The sequence below is a fragment of the Danio rerio genome, chromosome 3 (assembly GCF_052040795.2).
Source record: "Danio rerio strain M-AB ecotype USA chromosome 3, GRCz13ab, whole genome shotgun sequence".
NCBI lineage: Eukaryota > Metazoa > Chordata > Actinopteri > Cypriniformes > Danionidae > Danio > Danio rerio.
The window spans coordinates 65,005,001-65,021,687 of record NC_141023.1 but is presented as its reverse complement, the minus strand read 5'-3'; the positions used below and the strand labels follow the sequence as shown (position 1 = coordinate 65,021,687).

The window sequence follows — 16,687 nt, the reverse complement described above, 5'->3', positions numbered from 1 at the left end:
GAGGAAACCCAAGCGAAGGCAGGGAGAACATGCAAACTCCTCACAGAAACGCCAACTGAGCCGAGGTTCGAACCAGCGACCCAGCGACCTTCTTGCTGTGAGGCGACAGCACTACCTACTGCGCCACTGTCTCGCCTACCAAGCAATGTAACGGTCTATTAATGAGGGAGTAGCATGTCCTAAAGCTTGCATACTCTTCAGTTACACACTCAAATGTATGTACTTTTTCCTTTTCAAAAAACTTTAAGGACATAGTATATGTGAGCGAATTGAGACGCAGCAAGTGTTTAGAACCAAATGTCAGTCATTGCAGCCAATTACAGCGAAATTTATTTTCTTTATTAGGGCAGAAAAATGGTACACATCTGAGTACAATTTCATTGCATTTGTTTTTCCCTGAGCTTGATTTGTGTAATATTTAAGTTGAGTTGTTATGAAGGTGCTGAGTTAATAGAACTATCAATACTTCAGCCGGTCCGATCTTAAACCATTCAATGTCCTTTACGCCTAATTGTTTCCTGCATGTTTTCTCCCTGCACGCTGGATGAACTTGGCCTTTACAATATGCCACTGAAGAGACATTTACCATTTGCCTGGTCTATTCCAGCATTTATCTGTGCGAATGGGCTTTAGGAGGCAGGTTTAGGTAATTATATTCAGAGTCCCTTTAATTAGCGCATTGCCATTTAATAGACTAATAGCAATGAGTCGGCGCAAGATGAAGTGTGTTTTTGTTTTTTTAATCAGAGACCTTTTAGAGGACAGTGGCATACATATTCTTCCTTAAGACCCTCTGTCAGGGTCAAGAGGCAAACTTTCCTCACAATCTTTTTACTTTATTTGTTCCTCTAGTGAATATAAAAAAAAAAATATATATATATATATATATATATATATATATATATATATATATATATATATATAATCTTCACTGCAAAAAAAAGCTATTCTTCTTTTTTTGTACGTAGACATTTTGTCTTGTTTCTTGTCTAAATATCAAAGAAATCTTAAATCCAACATTTTTTTTCTAAATATGGTGCAGAGCAAACTAAATATCTTGTTTTTCGCTAAAACAAGCAAAATAATCTGCCAATGGTGTTAGTAAAATATTCTTGTTTTCACTTTGAAAAATACTGATGATGTGTGGCCAGATCCCGCCTTTGTCTACAGCAAACTGATGATATTGAAATGTGATTGTAAAGTACTTTGTCAAAATATGTAGATATCATTGGTTTGACTTGTTTTGCTACTACTGATAATTTCCACATGTCTTTTCCAATGTAGATGCTCCTTCTCCTCATTTGAGAGCAGGATGTCACCTGCATTCTTAGCCAATCATAATCAGTAATGTGGTTGTAACGCCTTCAATAAATAAACATGTCAATCATCATCATTTATGTGGTTGTCCCACCCCTACAGACACATACCAATCATAATCAGTTATGTGGTAGTCTCACCCAATACACAAACATGCCAATCATCATCAGTTATGAGGTTGTCCCACCCCTACACACTGGCCAATAATGATCAGATATGTTGTTGTCCCACCACTACACACTCGCCAATCATGATCAGTTATGTGGTTGTCCCACCCCTACACACTCACCAATCGTGATCAATGATATGGTTGTCCAACCCCAATACACAAACATGCCAATCATCATCAGTAATGTGGTTGTCCCACCACTACACACTCTCCAATCATGATCAGTTATGTGGTTGTCCCACCCCTACACATTCACCAATCGTGATCAATGATATGGTTGTCCCACCCCAAAACACAAACATGCCAATCATCATCAGTTATGTGGTTGTCCCACCCCTAAACACTTGCCAATCATGATTATTTACATGGTTGTCTTACCCCTACACACTTGCCAATCATACTCAATTATGCGGTTGTCCCACCCCTACAAACTTGCCAATCATGATCAGTTAGGTGGGTGTCCCACCCCTACACACTCACACACCAATCATCATCAGTCATGTGCTCCACTCCCTCACAACACACACACACACAGGCTGCGTTCCACTCCACTTTTAGGCATGCATTTGCGAACTTTCCTACCGCATACTTGGACTTACCCTCGATCCCTCAATTTTGACAAAGGGAGCGAGTCGGTTTCAGATGTCCCCTTCAGCACCTACATGTCCTAGATTGTGAAGGCACAGTGTAGTTTCCAAGTGTTCAAAGGTTTAGAGCACTTCATTTAAATTTATTAAGTAGTGGACACTTGCATAACATAATCAATGATGTACATCCAAGGGAGCGAGATGGAGGAAAGTCAGCAAGTGAAGGACATACAAAAAAGTTGAAGTGGGATGCAGTCACACACACACACCAGAATATACCATCACTGCCACTGTGTATAAAAATAACCTTAAAGGCTTATTTGACATGTGTCCTGGAGTTAAGCAGTTGACTTAAACAATTTTATTAATCCATTCAGCGATTTTCTTGTTCTGCTGTAGTCACTATTAGCTTAGCTTAGCATAGCGAATCGAATCGGATTTGACTATTAGCATTTTGTTCAAAAAAGTTTACATTTTCATCATTAAGGTTAATTAATAGTACCTTGTAATTACTTTTTTGAGTAAATGAGTGCTCGTATCAAGACAAGGAAAGCCAAACATTATTTTAAAGCAGACTTGCCATTTTGTATGTTTAGACAAAAAATCTAAAAGGTGCTTTCGGCAAGTATACAGCGTGTTTCACTGTTGTGCAAACATATTTAAGCAGGCAGAATTATGCTTGCTTGACAACATGCGCTTGCTTGACATGCATTATTAAAAGCCGCATGAAAGAAAACAAGACCCAGCTCAAGATTACATTCCCATAATACATGCGCGTGCTGGACCAAATGGCTGTGTCTGAAAGATGAATGATGTGGGCTGTATGGAGAGGCAGAAATGCATCTGAATTCAGCGCTCACGCAACATCCTGTCTGCTGAGAGGCCTTCATTTGGCTGACTTTTAAGGGCAGCATAATGTATCCTTTGCTGGCTTTGATGTTTTAGCATTTTGCGTGTGTGTGTGTGTGTGTGTGTGTGTGTGTGTGTGCAGTTTGGTCTAAGTGAATCTCGTATCGGTTAAGGACTTGAAAGAAGTACATTATTGATGAATGTTCATTTCTTTGACTTAGAAAGGAAAAAAAGTCATGGTATAGTGCATTTTCAATGATAAATCATCTCTGCTGCCTCAGCTTAATATGCAGAGCAAACCTTTCGAAAACAGGAAGTGCATTTGAGTTGTATAATAAAAATGTAAATCTGTCAAATAAATAAATAAAAATAACACTTTTTAAGAGATCTGTATTGTCAGAAGTTGTTTTTTCTTTACATTGGCACACTTTTATTTGTTTACTAATGCACAATAAATGTAGTAATTGCATTTAAATTTGATAGATAGATAGATAGATAGATAGATAGATAGATAGATAGATAGATAGATAGATAGATAGATAGATAGATAGATAGATAGATAGATAGATAGATAGATCGCTCTAATCTGCTCTAATTGGTCAGGTGCCTCTACTGTAATTTTTTACTTGTCAGATGACACTACTCTTCTCTGATTGGTCAGATGCCTTACTCTGAATGGTCAGATGTTCTTACTCTGCTCTGATTGGTCAGAAGGCTCTACTGTACTTTGAATTGTCAGATGACCTTACTCTGCTCTGATTGGTCAGATGGCTCCATTCTGCTCTGATTGGTCAGATGGCTGTATTGTACTGTACTTAGACTTATAAGAAGACCTTACTCTGCTCTGATTGGTCAGGTGCCCCTCCTTTGATCTGATTCAGTCAGCCCTACTGTGGTCTAATTGGTCTGATTGCTCTACTCTGCTATTGGACAAATGACCTCAGTTTACTTTGATTTGTCAGATGACTTTACTCTGCTCTGATTGGTCTGGTGTGCCATCCTTTGATCTAATTGTTTAGTCCAGGGATCACCAAACCTGTTTCTGGTGGTCCAGTGTCCTGCAGATTTAGCTCCAACCCTAATCAAACACACCTGAACATACTAATCCAGGTCTTACTAGGTATATTTGAAAAACCCAGGCCGGTGTGTTGAGGGAAGTTGGAGCTAAACCCTGCAGGGCACTGGACCTCCAGGACTGAGATTGGTGACCCCTGGTTTAGTCGGACCTACTGTGCTCTAATTGGTCTGATTGCTCTACTCTGCTATTGGACAAATGACCTCAGTTTACTTTGATTTGTCAGATGACCTTCCTCTGCTCTGATTGGTCAGGTGCCCCTCCTTTAATCTGATTGTTCAGTTGGCCCTACTGCGATCTAATTGGTCAGCCTGCTCTACTCTGCTATTGGGAGAATAGCCTTAATCTACTTTGACTTGTCAGATGATCCTACTCAGTTCTGATAGGTCAAATGGCCCTACTCTGATTGGTCAGATGGCCCTACTCTGCTCTAACTGGTCAGATGTCTCTACTTTGTTATTGATCAAATGGCCCTTCTCTACTTTGACTTGTCAGGTGATGCTACTGGGTTCTGATTGATCAGATGACCCTACCCTGCTATGATTGGTTAAACCTCCTTGGGTTTTTTTTTTTCTTCACTTTCGCCACTTAGTGAAGTTTGTTCCTCACCACTGACTTGCTCGATAGATTAGCTCTTCAGATATAGATTAGCATCGATAGATTAGCTCTTCAGTGTTTGGGCTTACAGCAGTAACATGCAAACTGATCTGAACTAAACTCTGAAAAGTGAACTGAAGCAGTTTCAATTTACTTCTATGCTAAGCTGCTTCGACCCAAGCCACATTGTAAAAGCGCTATAGAAATAAAGAAGAATTGAAATTGAATTGGTCTGGTGGCTCTACTCTGCTCTGATTGGTTGACCCCGGCATTATATTTTGGAGAAGAAAAATTCTCATTATGAGAATTTCAGCTCATTCACAGTACTTGTAAACTCTTATTTACAGTCATGTAAACAGTCATGATGACATTCGTTTTAAGGTACAGAAGGATTGGATTTGGTAGAACTAAGTACACAAACCAGTCTCTACAGTGTTGGTGGGAAGTCATGAAGACCACAGGCTGGCAATATATACATTCTCAAACCTACGTACTGTAGGTTTGTGCAAGAAGTAAGACTGTAATTACTGATGATGACTCATTTAGGCGCTTCTTTCTTGTGGGAGACAGTAACTCTATTGATCTGTACCTTGATCTTTAAAACTTTGCAGACAACTTCTTTTTCAAAGGCAAGGCATTAATAAATGTATCTATTTGAAATGTAATGGTCAAACTCAAACTACAGATTCAGAAGTGAAGGAGTCATCACAAGAAGCAAAGTCAGGCTTAGTGGACATGCAGAGAGGAGTGAAGCAGTGAAAAACAGACTAAAGGCAAGCCCCAAGCCAACGGTCGACCATCGGTCTGGAATGCATTTCCGAAAACTATCGTTAGCAACGTCGCAAGTTCCGTTGTTACAAACACATTGATTTGGCGTTTCCCAAATCCATTGTTCCAATGAACATTCGGTAACTGGGTCACAAACTTGTTTTAAACCGAACCGTGGCTCATGGTGAAAGTGATAAGTAATCTATGATTTAGAAGCAGAAAGGTCCAAAGCTTGTGAAAACGAAAAATATAGGATACGCAAAAGTGTTTTAATTTATAGTAGCCTTTTTTAATGTATTTAATTGTATGTTTACAATGTTCAATTAGTAAATTAAAAACAACGTTTTTTATTATAAATGCCTTTACTTTAATTGAAAAAAGTTTATTTGTATTTTACCAAACAAATAAGATTTGTGTAATTATTTCTAACTGTGTTTTGAATTTACGCATTTGATTTGTGTATTTTTGAATTTATGAATTGATGAATGGTGTTTTAAATTATGAATTGGATTTGTGTACGAATGTTGTGCTTTGAATTTATACATTGGCTTTGTGTATTTATGAATTGTTTTGATTTTACAAATTGGATTTGTATATTTGTAAATTGTGTTTTGAATTTAAGAATTCTATTTAAATATGTATGAATTGTTTTGAATTTATAATTTGTGTTTTGTTTTTATTAATTGTGTTTTGAATTTGAATTGGATTTTATAAACATGAATTGTGCTGTACATGTATGAATTATATTGTTTTGTAAATATGATATTCATATATAAATTATATATATATCTATATCTATATATATATATATATATATATATATATATATATATATATATATATATATATATATATATATATAGACTGATCTGACTCAATACCAAATCCTTGAGTGGTGAGTAACGTTTGTTGTGGTAATGGTACCAAACCCTGCTTTGTGGGGCAGTTGTTGAGGAGGTGGATCAGTAAAATGGAGTGCCACATAACCACATAACTGATCACGATTGGTGAGTGTGTAGGGGTGGGACAACCACATAACTGATCATTATTGGTGTGTGTAGAGGTGGGACAACCACATAACTGATGATGATTGGCACGTGTGTAGGGGTGGGACAACCCATGTCATTATTAACACAGGCTCATTGTGAAAATGTACCCCCGTATACATTTCTAGAGAGTGTGAATTATGTAGCCAGAGCTACTTACATTGGTGAACTTGAGACACAGAGAGAAGCTGACTGCCATGATGGTGTTCGAGTCTGGTTAAGAATGGATCTAGAAAGCAGATAAAATAAAACAACCAGGGCTCATTGTGGAAACGTAGCCCCGCTACGAATACGTCCCGGGAGAAACGTATTCGAGCCGTTTTTGTTTTTGCGGATCCGCGAGAGGCCGCTGTGCGCGCTTTTTTGCGTCTCGGGCGCCTCTCGGGAGCGTGCGCCGTACGTGCGCGCGCTGTTCTCGCACAAAAAGCCGCCGGATTGGCCGACCCAGCCGCCCTCTTCTTCCTCCTCCTTCCCTAAACCCGAGCGACAGTTTGCAAAAGCCGTCCAGAAAGAAAAAAAAAAAGCAAAAGCCCTCGTCTTCGATTTCGACTGCGTTTTCGGATCCCGCCGCGTTCTCTGCCTTATTTTTCGGATTCTTTTTTTCATCTTACCTGATTTCCGGAACTGTTGTTCCCCGGACTCGATCCCCGGCCGGCTCCTCCTTCTCCGGGGCCTCCACTTTGCCGACGCAACACTGTGAGCTAAGCGGACAAACTGGTTGCATCGGGAAAACCCTCCAGTCGGAGGCGAGCCATCGGCCGTCGGTAGGCGAGCGCGAAGAGGAGGAGCAGAGCGGCGCCACATCGCCCCACAGCGTTCGCTCAAAAAAAACTAAATGCGGCCATACGTACCTCCGGCCACGTAAATCGCGGTCTCCAAAAACGGCTACGTTTCTAGAATGAGCTTGGGTTGAAATAAAAACAAAGGGCAAATAACTAGACGGCTGCGAGGGCTTTACTTTTTCTGGATTGCTTTTGAAAACACTGTCGGTTGGGTTTAGGGAAGGGGCTGATAGCGTCAATCGGAGCTTTTGAAAACACTGTCGGTTGGGTTTAAGGAAGGAGCTGATTGGGATTAGTCGGAGCTTTTGAAAACACTGTCGGTTGGGTTTAGGGAAGGGGCTAAAAGCGTCAATCGGAGCTTTTGAAAACACTGTCGGTTGGGTTTAAGGAAGGGGCTGATTGGGATTAGTCGGAGCTTTTGAAAACACTGTTGGTTGGGTTTAGGGAAGGGGCTGATAGCGTCAATCGGAGCTTTTGAAAACACTGTTGGTTGGGTTTAGGGAAGGGGTTAATTGGGATTAGTCGGAGCTTTTGAAAACACTGTCGGTTGGGTTTAGGGAAGGGGCTAAAAGCGTCAATCGGAGCTTTTGAAAACACTGTCGGTTGGGTTTAAGGAAGGGGCTGATTGGGATTAGTCGGAGCTTTTGAAAACACTGTTGGTTGGGTTTAGGGAAGGGGCTGATAGCGTCAATCGGAGCTTTTGAAAACACTGTTGGTTGGGTTTAGGGAAGGGGCTGATAGCGTCAATCGGAGCTTTTGAAAACACTGTTGGTTGGGTTTAGGGAAGGGGTTAATTGGGATTAGTCGGAGCTTTTGAAAACACTGTCGGTTGAGTTTAGGGAAGGGGCTGATAGCGTCAATCGGAGCTTTTGAAAACACTGTCGGTTGGGTTTAAGGAAGGGGCTGATTGGGATTAGTCGGAGCTTTTGAAAACACTGTTGGTTGGGTTTAGGGAAGGGGCTGATTGGGATTAGTCGGAGCTTTTGAAAACACTGTCGGTTGGGTTTAAGGAAGGGGCTGATTGGGTCAGTCAAGCTTTTGAACACACCGTCGGTTGGGTTTAGGAAGGGGCTGATTAGGTCAGTCGTAGCTTTTGAAAACACTGTCGGCTCGGTTTAGGGAAGGGGTGTGTGGAGGGATGAGTTGGTTGGTCAGTCAGTCGACAGCGGCCTCTAGTGGAGATCTGAAAAACTATACTCAGTGGTCTCTGGTGGATTCGTGCTAACAAGAACTGCAAAAAAAAAAAAAAAAAAAAAAAACTCCTGGGACGTGTTTCATGCTGTACAAATGTATATAGGGTTACGTATCAATAATGAGCCTGGGTTAGTCATTATACAAAATACTGTCCTTATAAACCACTAAAACTAGTTCTTACATACAGACACTCACTCTCACACACACAAACTCTGAGGAACAATAGTTATAGTGCAGTGTATTATCTGTGAGATATCTGACAGGCCGTAGAGGAGGTGGTCCGCTGAGATTTACTGTAAGCGTATGTGATCTAAATTACAAAAATCTCAGATGGAGAAGACGAAGCAGGGCATGAAGCAGAGCAGGGATGCTTTTAAAAGAAACGGAGAGATGTGCTTTTTTGAAGTGTTAAGCGTGGATGAATTCTGTATAAAAAAGAGAAGGAAAAAAAAAGAGGCTGGGATAAAACAGACAGCCTCTCGGTGAGCGATGACAGGTTCAAAACGAAACGGTTAATTGGAAAAAATGAGAGCGTGGATTATGTCCTTCTGACTGAACATTAATAATAAATGGCTGTATTCACAAAGTCAGTGTCTGGACAAAGAGCGGTGTAAGGACACATACAGAGTGTACAATTCAGGAATGACACCCACATTAAAAAAAAAGGAAAAGAAAAAAGTTTTATCAGGAATATGTCAGCCTTAAAGAAGTAGTTCAGCCAAAATTTCAAATTATCCCATAATTTACTCACCCTCAAGTCATTCTCTGTGTACATAACTTTCTTCTGTCAGATGAATACAGTCAAAGTAGTTTTAAATGCCATCCTGACTGTTCCATGCTGTATAATGTCATTGGGTAGTTTAATTTTCAAGATGTCCTCTCTGCAGTGTGTAGAATGATGACTTAATGGATCAGGTCTAATACATAGTGGACATAGGTGTGGCTACACTGTAAAAAAAAAAACTTAATTTTACAGAAAAAATTCCTTAAATTTCTTACAGTATTTTTTTTTGTCATTTAAAATTATATGTAGAACTTAGTAAAATGACAAACAATCTCTCTAAATTCACAGTTTGACTTTCATTTCAGGTACTTTATCATTAAAGACAAATTACTGACATTTTTGTTTTTTATACAGGGAAATTACAGTATTATTTATACAGTATTTTTTCTGTTATTTTAAACTATATTTAAAAAATCTGTAAAAATTACAAACAATATTTGTAAATTAACAGCTTGAATGTTATTTTATGTACTATATAAGTAATGACAAATTACAGCAATTTGTCTGTTTAATACAATAAAATTGCCGTATTATTTACACAGTGTTTTTTCCAGTTTTTTATGAAGTACATTTAAAATTACGTAAAATTAAAGTAATAAATTGTAATTACTTGCTCTGTAAAAAAGTGCAAAAAAATAATAAATCTACAGATATTTTCATTAAAATGTTTACAGAAAAACACTGTTATTTTACAGACTTTTCCCAGATTATTACGATCAAATCCGTTCAATAAAGTTACACACTAAGTGCACTCACGATCATTTGGATCTGCACTCCTTTGTCAACGTCCCCTTCACGTTACAGTTCGATTTCATTTAAGATCTGTAACTGAATCATTCCATATAACTTATATTTTACATAAACACTATTCAATAAAATGTAACGACTGTAATTTTAAAGTTGTGAGAATTGTAATCAGTTGTATCTCGTTTGTTGTTTTTTCCAAAATGTTTTGATCCAAAATAAAACTGTTAAATTATGATCATGAGCATGTCTTGGCATTTTATTAAAGGTGTTTAATCGTAATGATTTAGGAAAACAATTCTTTTTAATAACATTGTTTACTCTTGAACTTTTAGTGCAGTCACTTTATTGATGGTGTTTGATCATAATAATCTAGGAAAAGTCTGTAAAATAGTATGAAATAATGAAAATATTTGTAGATTTATTATTTTTTTGCACTTTATTATTTATTATTATTATTATTTATTTATTACACTTTATTATTTTTTGCACTTTATTATTTTTTTGCACTTTATTTCAACTTTAGCAGCATCTAGAACAGCAGCCTGTAAGTACATTTAAGATTTGTTTCAGTTGTTGTGTATGGTTTGAGGACTTGTTTCCAGCTGTTTGTGTAAAGTTGTAGGACATTTAAACTTGCTTTCAGTTGTGTATAATACTAGAAGTTGTTTAGCCACTGTTTCCTTGGTTACTATAAGAGCTTGTGTAGCGAACGCAGACGCGGTTCGCGTCGTCCGCCTCAGTTTCGGCCCTTGTTTTGACTCGGGAGGCGTGTCCAAACGCCAGGTAACCACTATATAGTGAGCACGGTAGCATTAGTCGGCAGGAGAAGCACTTTAGCAGCATCTAGAACAGCAGCCTGTAAGTACATTTAAGATTTGTTTCAGTTGTTGTGTATGGTTTGAGGACTTGTTTCCAGCTGTTTGTGTAAAGTTGTAGGACATTTAAACTTGCTTTCAGTTGTGTATAATACTAGAAGTTGTTTAGCCACTGTTTCCTTGGTTACTATAAGAGCTTGTGTAGCGAACGCAGACGCGGTTCGCGTCGTCCACCTCAGTTTCGGCCCTTGTTTTGACTCGGGAGGCGTGTCCAAACGCCAGGTAACCACTATATAGTGAGCACGGTAGCATTAGTCGGCAGGAGAAGCACTTTAGCAGCATCTAGAACAGCAGCCTGTAAGTACATTTAAGATTTGTTTCAGTTGTTGTGTATGGTTTGAGGACTTGTTTCCAGCTGTTTGTGTAAAGTTGTAGGACATTTAAACTTGCTTTCAGTTGTGTATAATACTAGAAGTTGTTTAGCCACTGTTTCCTTGGTTACTATAAGAGCTTGTGTAGCGAACGCAGACGCGGTTCGCGTCGTCCGCCTCAGTTTCGGCCCTTGTTTTGACTCGGGAGGCGTGTCCAAACGCCAGGTAACCACTATATAGTGAGCACGGTAGCATTAGTCGGCAGGAGAAGCACTTTAGCAGCATCTAGAACAGCAGCCTGTAAGTACATTTAAGATTTGTTTCAGTTGTTGTGTATGGTTTGAGGACTTGTTTCCAGCTGTTTGTGTAAAGTTGTAGGACATTTAAACTTGCTTTCAGTTGTGTATAATACTAGAAGTTGTTTAGCCACTGTTTCCTTGGTTACTATAAGAGCTTGTGTAGCGAACGCAGACGCGGTTCGCGTCGTCCGCCTCAGTTTCGGCCCTTGTTTTGACTCGGGAGGCGTGTCCAGCTGAATTCAATCAGCTAGTGCTTTAGGGGTTATATAAACAACTAGTTCACCGCGGCAGCGGTCGCGGCAGCCTCGTGTGAAGACCGCCTCGTGTGAAGACCGACGAGGGTAAAGACCATCGACTCTACCTGCGCGACTCCACCGAGCAAAGACACCGACAAAGCACTTGAGTACTTTACTTTGTTGTTTTACTTTACACTTATTTTTTTTTGTTGTCAGTGAACTTTTATTATGTGTTTTCTAATTCCTGTTGTTACTAACACTCGCAAAACACGGGAGGTACGCTGCAGGCGTAATCCTCACAACCTTCGTTCAATACATGTATCTACTATTTCACAACTCTCTCTCTCCGTGGGCCTCTGGAATTGTCAATCAGCTGTTAACAAGGCTGATTTTATTACCTCCATAGCTACATATTCTGACTATAATCTCATGGCTCTAACTGAGACCTGGTTGAGGCCGGAGGACACTGCTACACATGCTACTCTTTCTGCTAATTTCTCTTTTTCCCACACTCCTCGTCAGACAGGGAGAGGGGGTGGGACTGGACTACTAATTTCCAAAGAATGGAAATTTACTCTGATACCGTCCCTGCCAACAATCAGCTCCTTTGAATTCCATGCAGTCACCATTATCCACCCCTTCTACATAAATGTGGTTGTCATCTACCGCCCACCAGGTAAATTAGGTCACTTCCTAGATGAACTGGATGTTCTTCTCTCATCTTTTTCTAATTTTGCCACTCCCTTATTGGTGCTAGGTGACTTCAACATTTACGTTGACAAACCGCAAGCTGCAGACTTTCAGACTCTGCTTGCCTCTTTTGACCTAAAAAGAGCACCTACTTCTGCTACCCACAAATCAGGTAATCAGCTAGACCTTATTTACACACGACACTGCTTCACTGATCAAACAATAGTAACTCCACTACAAATATCTGATCATTTCCTTCTGTCTCTCAACATCCACATTACTCCTGAGCCGCCACACACTCCAACACTGGTTACCTTTCGCAGAAACCTACGATCTCTCTCACCCAATAGACTATCCACCATTGTTTCAGACTCTCTTCCTCCATCTCGCAAACTCACTGCACTTGATTCGAACAGTGCCACTAATACACTCTGCTCCACACTAGCATCATGTCTAGACCGATTATGTCCTCTTGCATCCAGGCCAGCCCGTGCCAGTCCTCCTGCACCCTGGCTCTCGGATGCTCTCCGTGAGCATCGCTCAAAACTTCGGGCTGCAGAGAGAATTTGGCGGAAAACTAAAAATCCTGCACACCTCTTAACATACCAAACTCTTCTGTCCTCTTTCTCAGCTGAGGTTACTTCTGCAAAGCAGACGTATTACCGTCTGAAAATCAACAATGCCACTAATCCTCGCCTACTTTTTAAAACATTTTCCTCCCTCCTCTATCCTCCTCCTCCACCCGCATCCTCCACACTTACTACTGATGACTTTGCTACATTCTTCTGCACCAAAACTGCAAAAATCAGTGCTCAATTTGCTGCACCTACAACAAACACGCAAGATACAACACCAACACCACACACACTCACCTCCTTTTCTCAGCTCTCTGAGTCTGAGGTGTCCAAACTTGTGCTATCTAGCCATGCAACCACCTGTCCACTCGATCCCATTCCCTCTCATCTCTTGCAAGCCATCTCTCCTGCAGTCATACCAACACTGACTCACATAATTAACACATCTCTTGACTCTGGTTTATTCCCCACTACATTTAAGCAGGCTAGGGTAACCCCACTGCTAAAGAAACCCAACCTGGACCATACGCTACTTGAAAACTACAGACCAGTATCCCTGCTTCCATTCATGGCCAAGATTCTGGAGAAAGTAGTGTTCAATCAAGTCCTGGACTTTCTTACTCAAAACAATCTCATGGACAACAAGCAATCCGGCTTTAAGAAAGGCCACTCAACTGAGACTGCCCTGCTCTCGGTCGTGGAGGATCTCAGACTGGCTAAAGCAGACTCTAAATCATCAGTCCTCATTTTGCTGGACTTGTCAGCTGCTTTTGACACTGTCAACCACCAGATCCTGCTATCTACGCTTGAGTCACTGGGCGTTGCGGGCACTGTTATACAATGGTTTAGATCTTACCTCTCTGACAGGTCATTCAGGGTGTCTTGGAGGGGAGAGGTGTCCAACCTACAGCATCTAAACACTGGGGTACCTCAAGGCTCTGTTCTTGGGCCACTTCTCTTCTCCATCTACACATCATCTCTAGGACCAGTCATCCAGAGACATGGATTCTCCTACCACTGCTATGCTGATGACACCCAGCTATACCTCTCTTTTCATCCTGATGATCCCTCGGTTCCAGCTCGTATCTCAGCCTGCCTGTTGGATATTTCACACTGGATGAAAGATCATCATCTTCAGCTGAACCTCGCAAAAACGGAAATGCTTGTAGTTTCTGCCAACCCGACTCTACACCATAACTTTTCAATCCAGATGGATGGGGCAACCATTACTGCATCCAAAATGGTGAAAAGCCTTGGAGTAACGATTGATGACCAACTAAACTTCTCTGACCACATTTCTAGAACTGCTCGATCGTGCAGATTTGCACTCTATAACATCAGAAAGATCCGACCCTTCTTATCTGAACATGCAGCTCAACTCCTTGTTCAAGCTCTTGTTCTCTCCAAACTGGATTACTGCAACTCTCTACTAGCTGGGCTTCCAGCTAACTCTATCAAGCCTCTTCAACTGCTCCAGAATGCAGCAGCACGAGTTGTCTTCAATGAACCTAAACGAGCACATGTCACTCCACTGCTAGTCCGTTTGCACTGGCTGCCAGTTGCTGCTCGCATCAAATTCAAAACTCTGATGTTTGCCTACAAAGTGACTTCTGGCCTAGCACCTTCTTATCTGCACTCACTTCTGCAGATCTATGTGCCCTCCAGAAACTTGCGTTCTGTGAATGAACGTCGCCTCGTGGTTCCATCCCAAAGAGGGAAAAAATCACTTTCGCGAACGCTCACGCTCAATCTGCCCAGTTGGTGGAATGAACTCCCTAACTGCATCAGAACAGCAGAGTCACTCGCTATTTTCAAGAAACGACTAAAAACTCAACTATTTAGTCTCCACTTCACTTCCTAAGCTGCAATTGCCTCTTTGAATATCACACTAATTGTACAAAAAAAAAAAAAAAAAAAAAAAAAAAAAAAAAAACTACTAACACTTCCCTTCTTAGACTTTACAGACCTGAAACTTGCCTTTAGTACTTATTCATTGTTGCTCTTGGTTGTGTAAATTGCTTCCTTGTCCTCATTTGTAAGTCGCTTTGGATAAAAGCGTCTGCTAAATGACTAAATGTAAATGTAAATGTAAACAAAGACATTTTACCGTAATTTTATGGTTTTTGTTTGGCAGCTGCCAGTCATTAACCTTTTTTTACGATTTTTTTTTTTACAGTGTAGGTATAGATGCTAATAACTGATGTTGGGTTTAGGGTTGGGGCAGGTGTAGGCGTTCATAACTGTGATGGTTGTTTTTAGGGTTGGGGTAGGCATAGACGTTAATAAATGAGGTTTAGGGTTAGGGTAGGTGTAGACGTTAATAACTGATGTTGGGTTTAGGGTTAGGGTAGGTGTAGACATTAATAACAGTTGTTTGGGTTTAGAGGGATGGTAGGTGTTGACATTAATAATTGATGTTGGGTTTAGGGTTAGGGTAGGTGTGGATATTAATAACTGATGTTGGGTTTAGGGTTAGGGTAGGTGTGGACATTAATAACTGATGTTGGGTTTAGGGTTAGGGTAGGTGTGGATATTAATAACTAATGTTGGGTTTAGGGTTAGGGTAGGTGTGGATATTAATAACTGTAATGGTTGGGTTTAGGGTTAGGGTAGGTGTGGATATTAATAACTGTGATGGTTGGGTTTAGGGTTGGGGTAGGTGTGGATATTAATAACTAATGTTGGGTTTAGGGTTAGGGTAGGTGTGAATATTAATAACTGTGATGGTTGGGTTTAGGGTTGGGGTAGGTGTGGATATTAATAACTAATGTTGGGTTTAGGGTTAGGGTAGGTGTTGACATTAATAACTGATGTTGGGTTTAGGGTTAGGGTAGGTGTTGACATTAATAACTGATGTTGGGTTTAGGGTTAGGGTAGGTGTGGATATTAATAACTGTGATGGTTGGGTTTAGGGTTAGGGTAGGTGTGGACATTAATAACTGTGATGGTTGGGTTTAGGGTTGGGGTAGGTGTGGATATTAATAACTGTGATGGTTGGGTTTAGGGTTGGGGTAGGTGTGGATATTAATAACTGTGATGGTTGGGTTTAGGGTTAGGGTAGGTGTGGACATTAATAACTGTGATGGTTGGGTTTAGGGTTGGGGTAGGTGTGGATATTAATAACCAATGTTGGGTTTAGGGTTAGGGTAAGTGTAGACGTTAATAACTGATGTTGGGTTTAGGGTTAGGGTAGGTGTGGATATTAATAACTGTGATGGTTGGGTTTAGGGTTGGGGTAGGCATAGACGTTAATAAATGAGGTTTAGGGTTAGGGTAGGTGTAGACGTTAATAACTGATGTTGGGTTTAGGGTTAGGGTAGGTGTAGACATTAATAACAGTTGTTTGGGTTTAGAGGGATGGTAGGTGTTGACATTAATAATTGATGTTGGGTTTAGGGTTAGGGTAGGTGTGGATATTAATAACTGATGTTGGGTTTAGGGTTAGGGTAGGTGTGGACATTAATAACTGATGTTGGGTTTAGGGTTAGGGTAGGTGTGGATATTAATAACTAATGTTGGGTTTAGGGTTAGGGTAGGTGTGGATATTAATAACTGTAATGGTTGGGTTTAGGGTTAGGGTAGGTGTGGATATTAATAACTGTGATGGTTGGGTTTAGGGTTGGGGTAGGTGTGGATATTAATAACTAATGTTGGGTTTAGGGTTAGGGTAGGTGTGAATATTAATAACTGTGATGGTTGGGTTTAGGGTTGGGGTAGGTGTGGATATTAATAACTAATGTTGGGTTTAGGGTTAGGGTAGGTGTTGACATTAATAACTGATGTTGG

The 16,687-nt window shown here is 40.4% G+C and overlaps 1 protein-coding gene across 2 annotated transcripts in view; it reads left to right on the top strand.

The window, feature by feature from the left end:
- LOC147846122 (uncharacterized) overlaps positions 1-14,858 on the top strand; it is a 418,287-nt gene extending 403,429 nt beyond the window's left edge. The window contains exons 1-2 of one of the 2 annotated variants that reach the window (XM_087245384.2): positions 10,645-12,312; positions 12,394-14,858. In XM_087245384.2, the coding sequence (XP_087101510.1) occupies positions 11,865-12,312; positions 12,394-14,762 (2,817 nt within the window). In that variant the 5' untranslated portion in view covers positions 10,645-11,864 and the 3' untranslated portion in view covers positions 14,763-14,858. Of the gene's footprint in view, positions 1-10,644 lie in introns of those variants that run through there. The other variant, XM_087245383.1, reaches the window with a different exon arrangement.
- Positions 14,859-16,687: the final 1,829 nt, after the last annotated feature.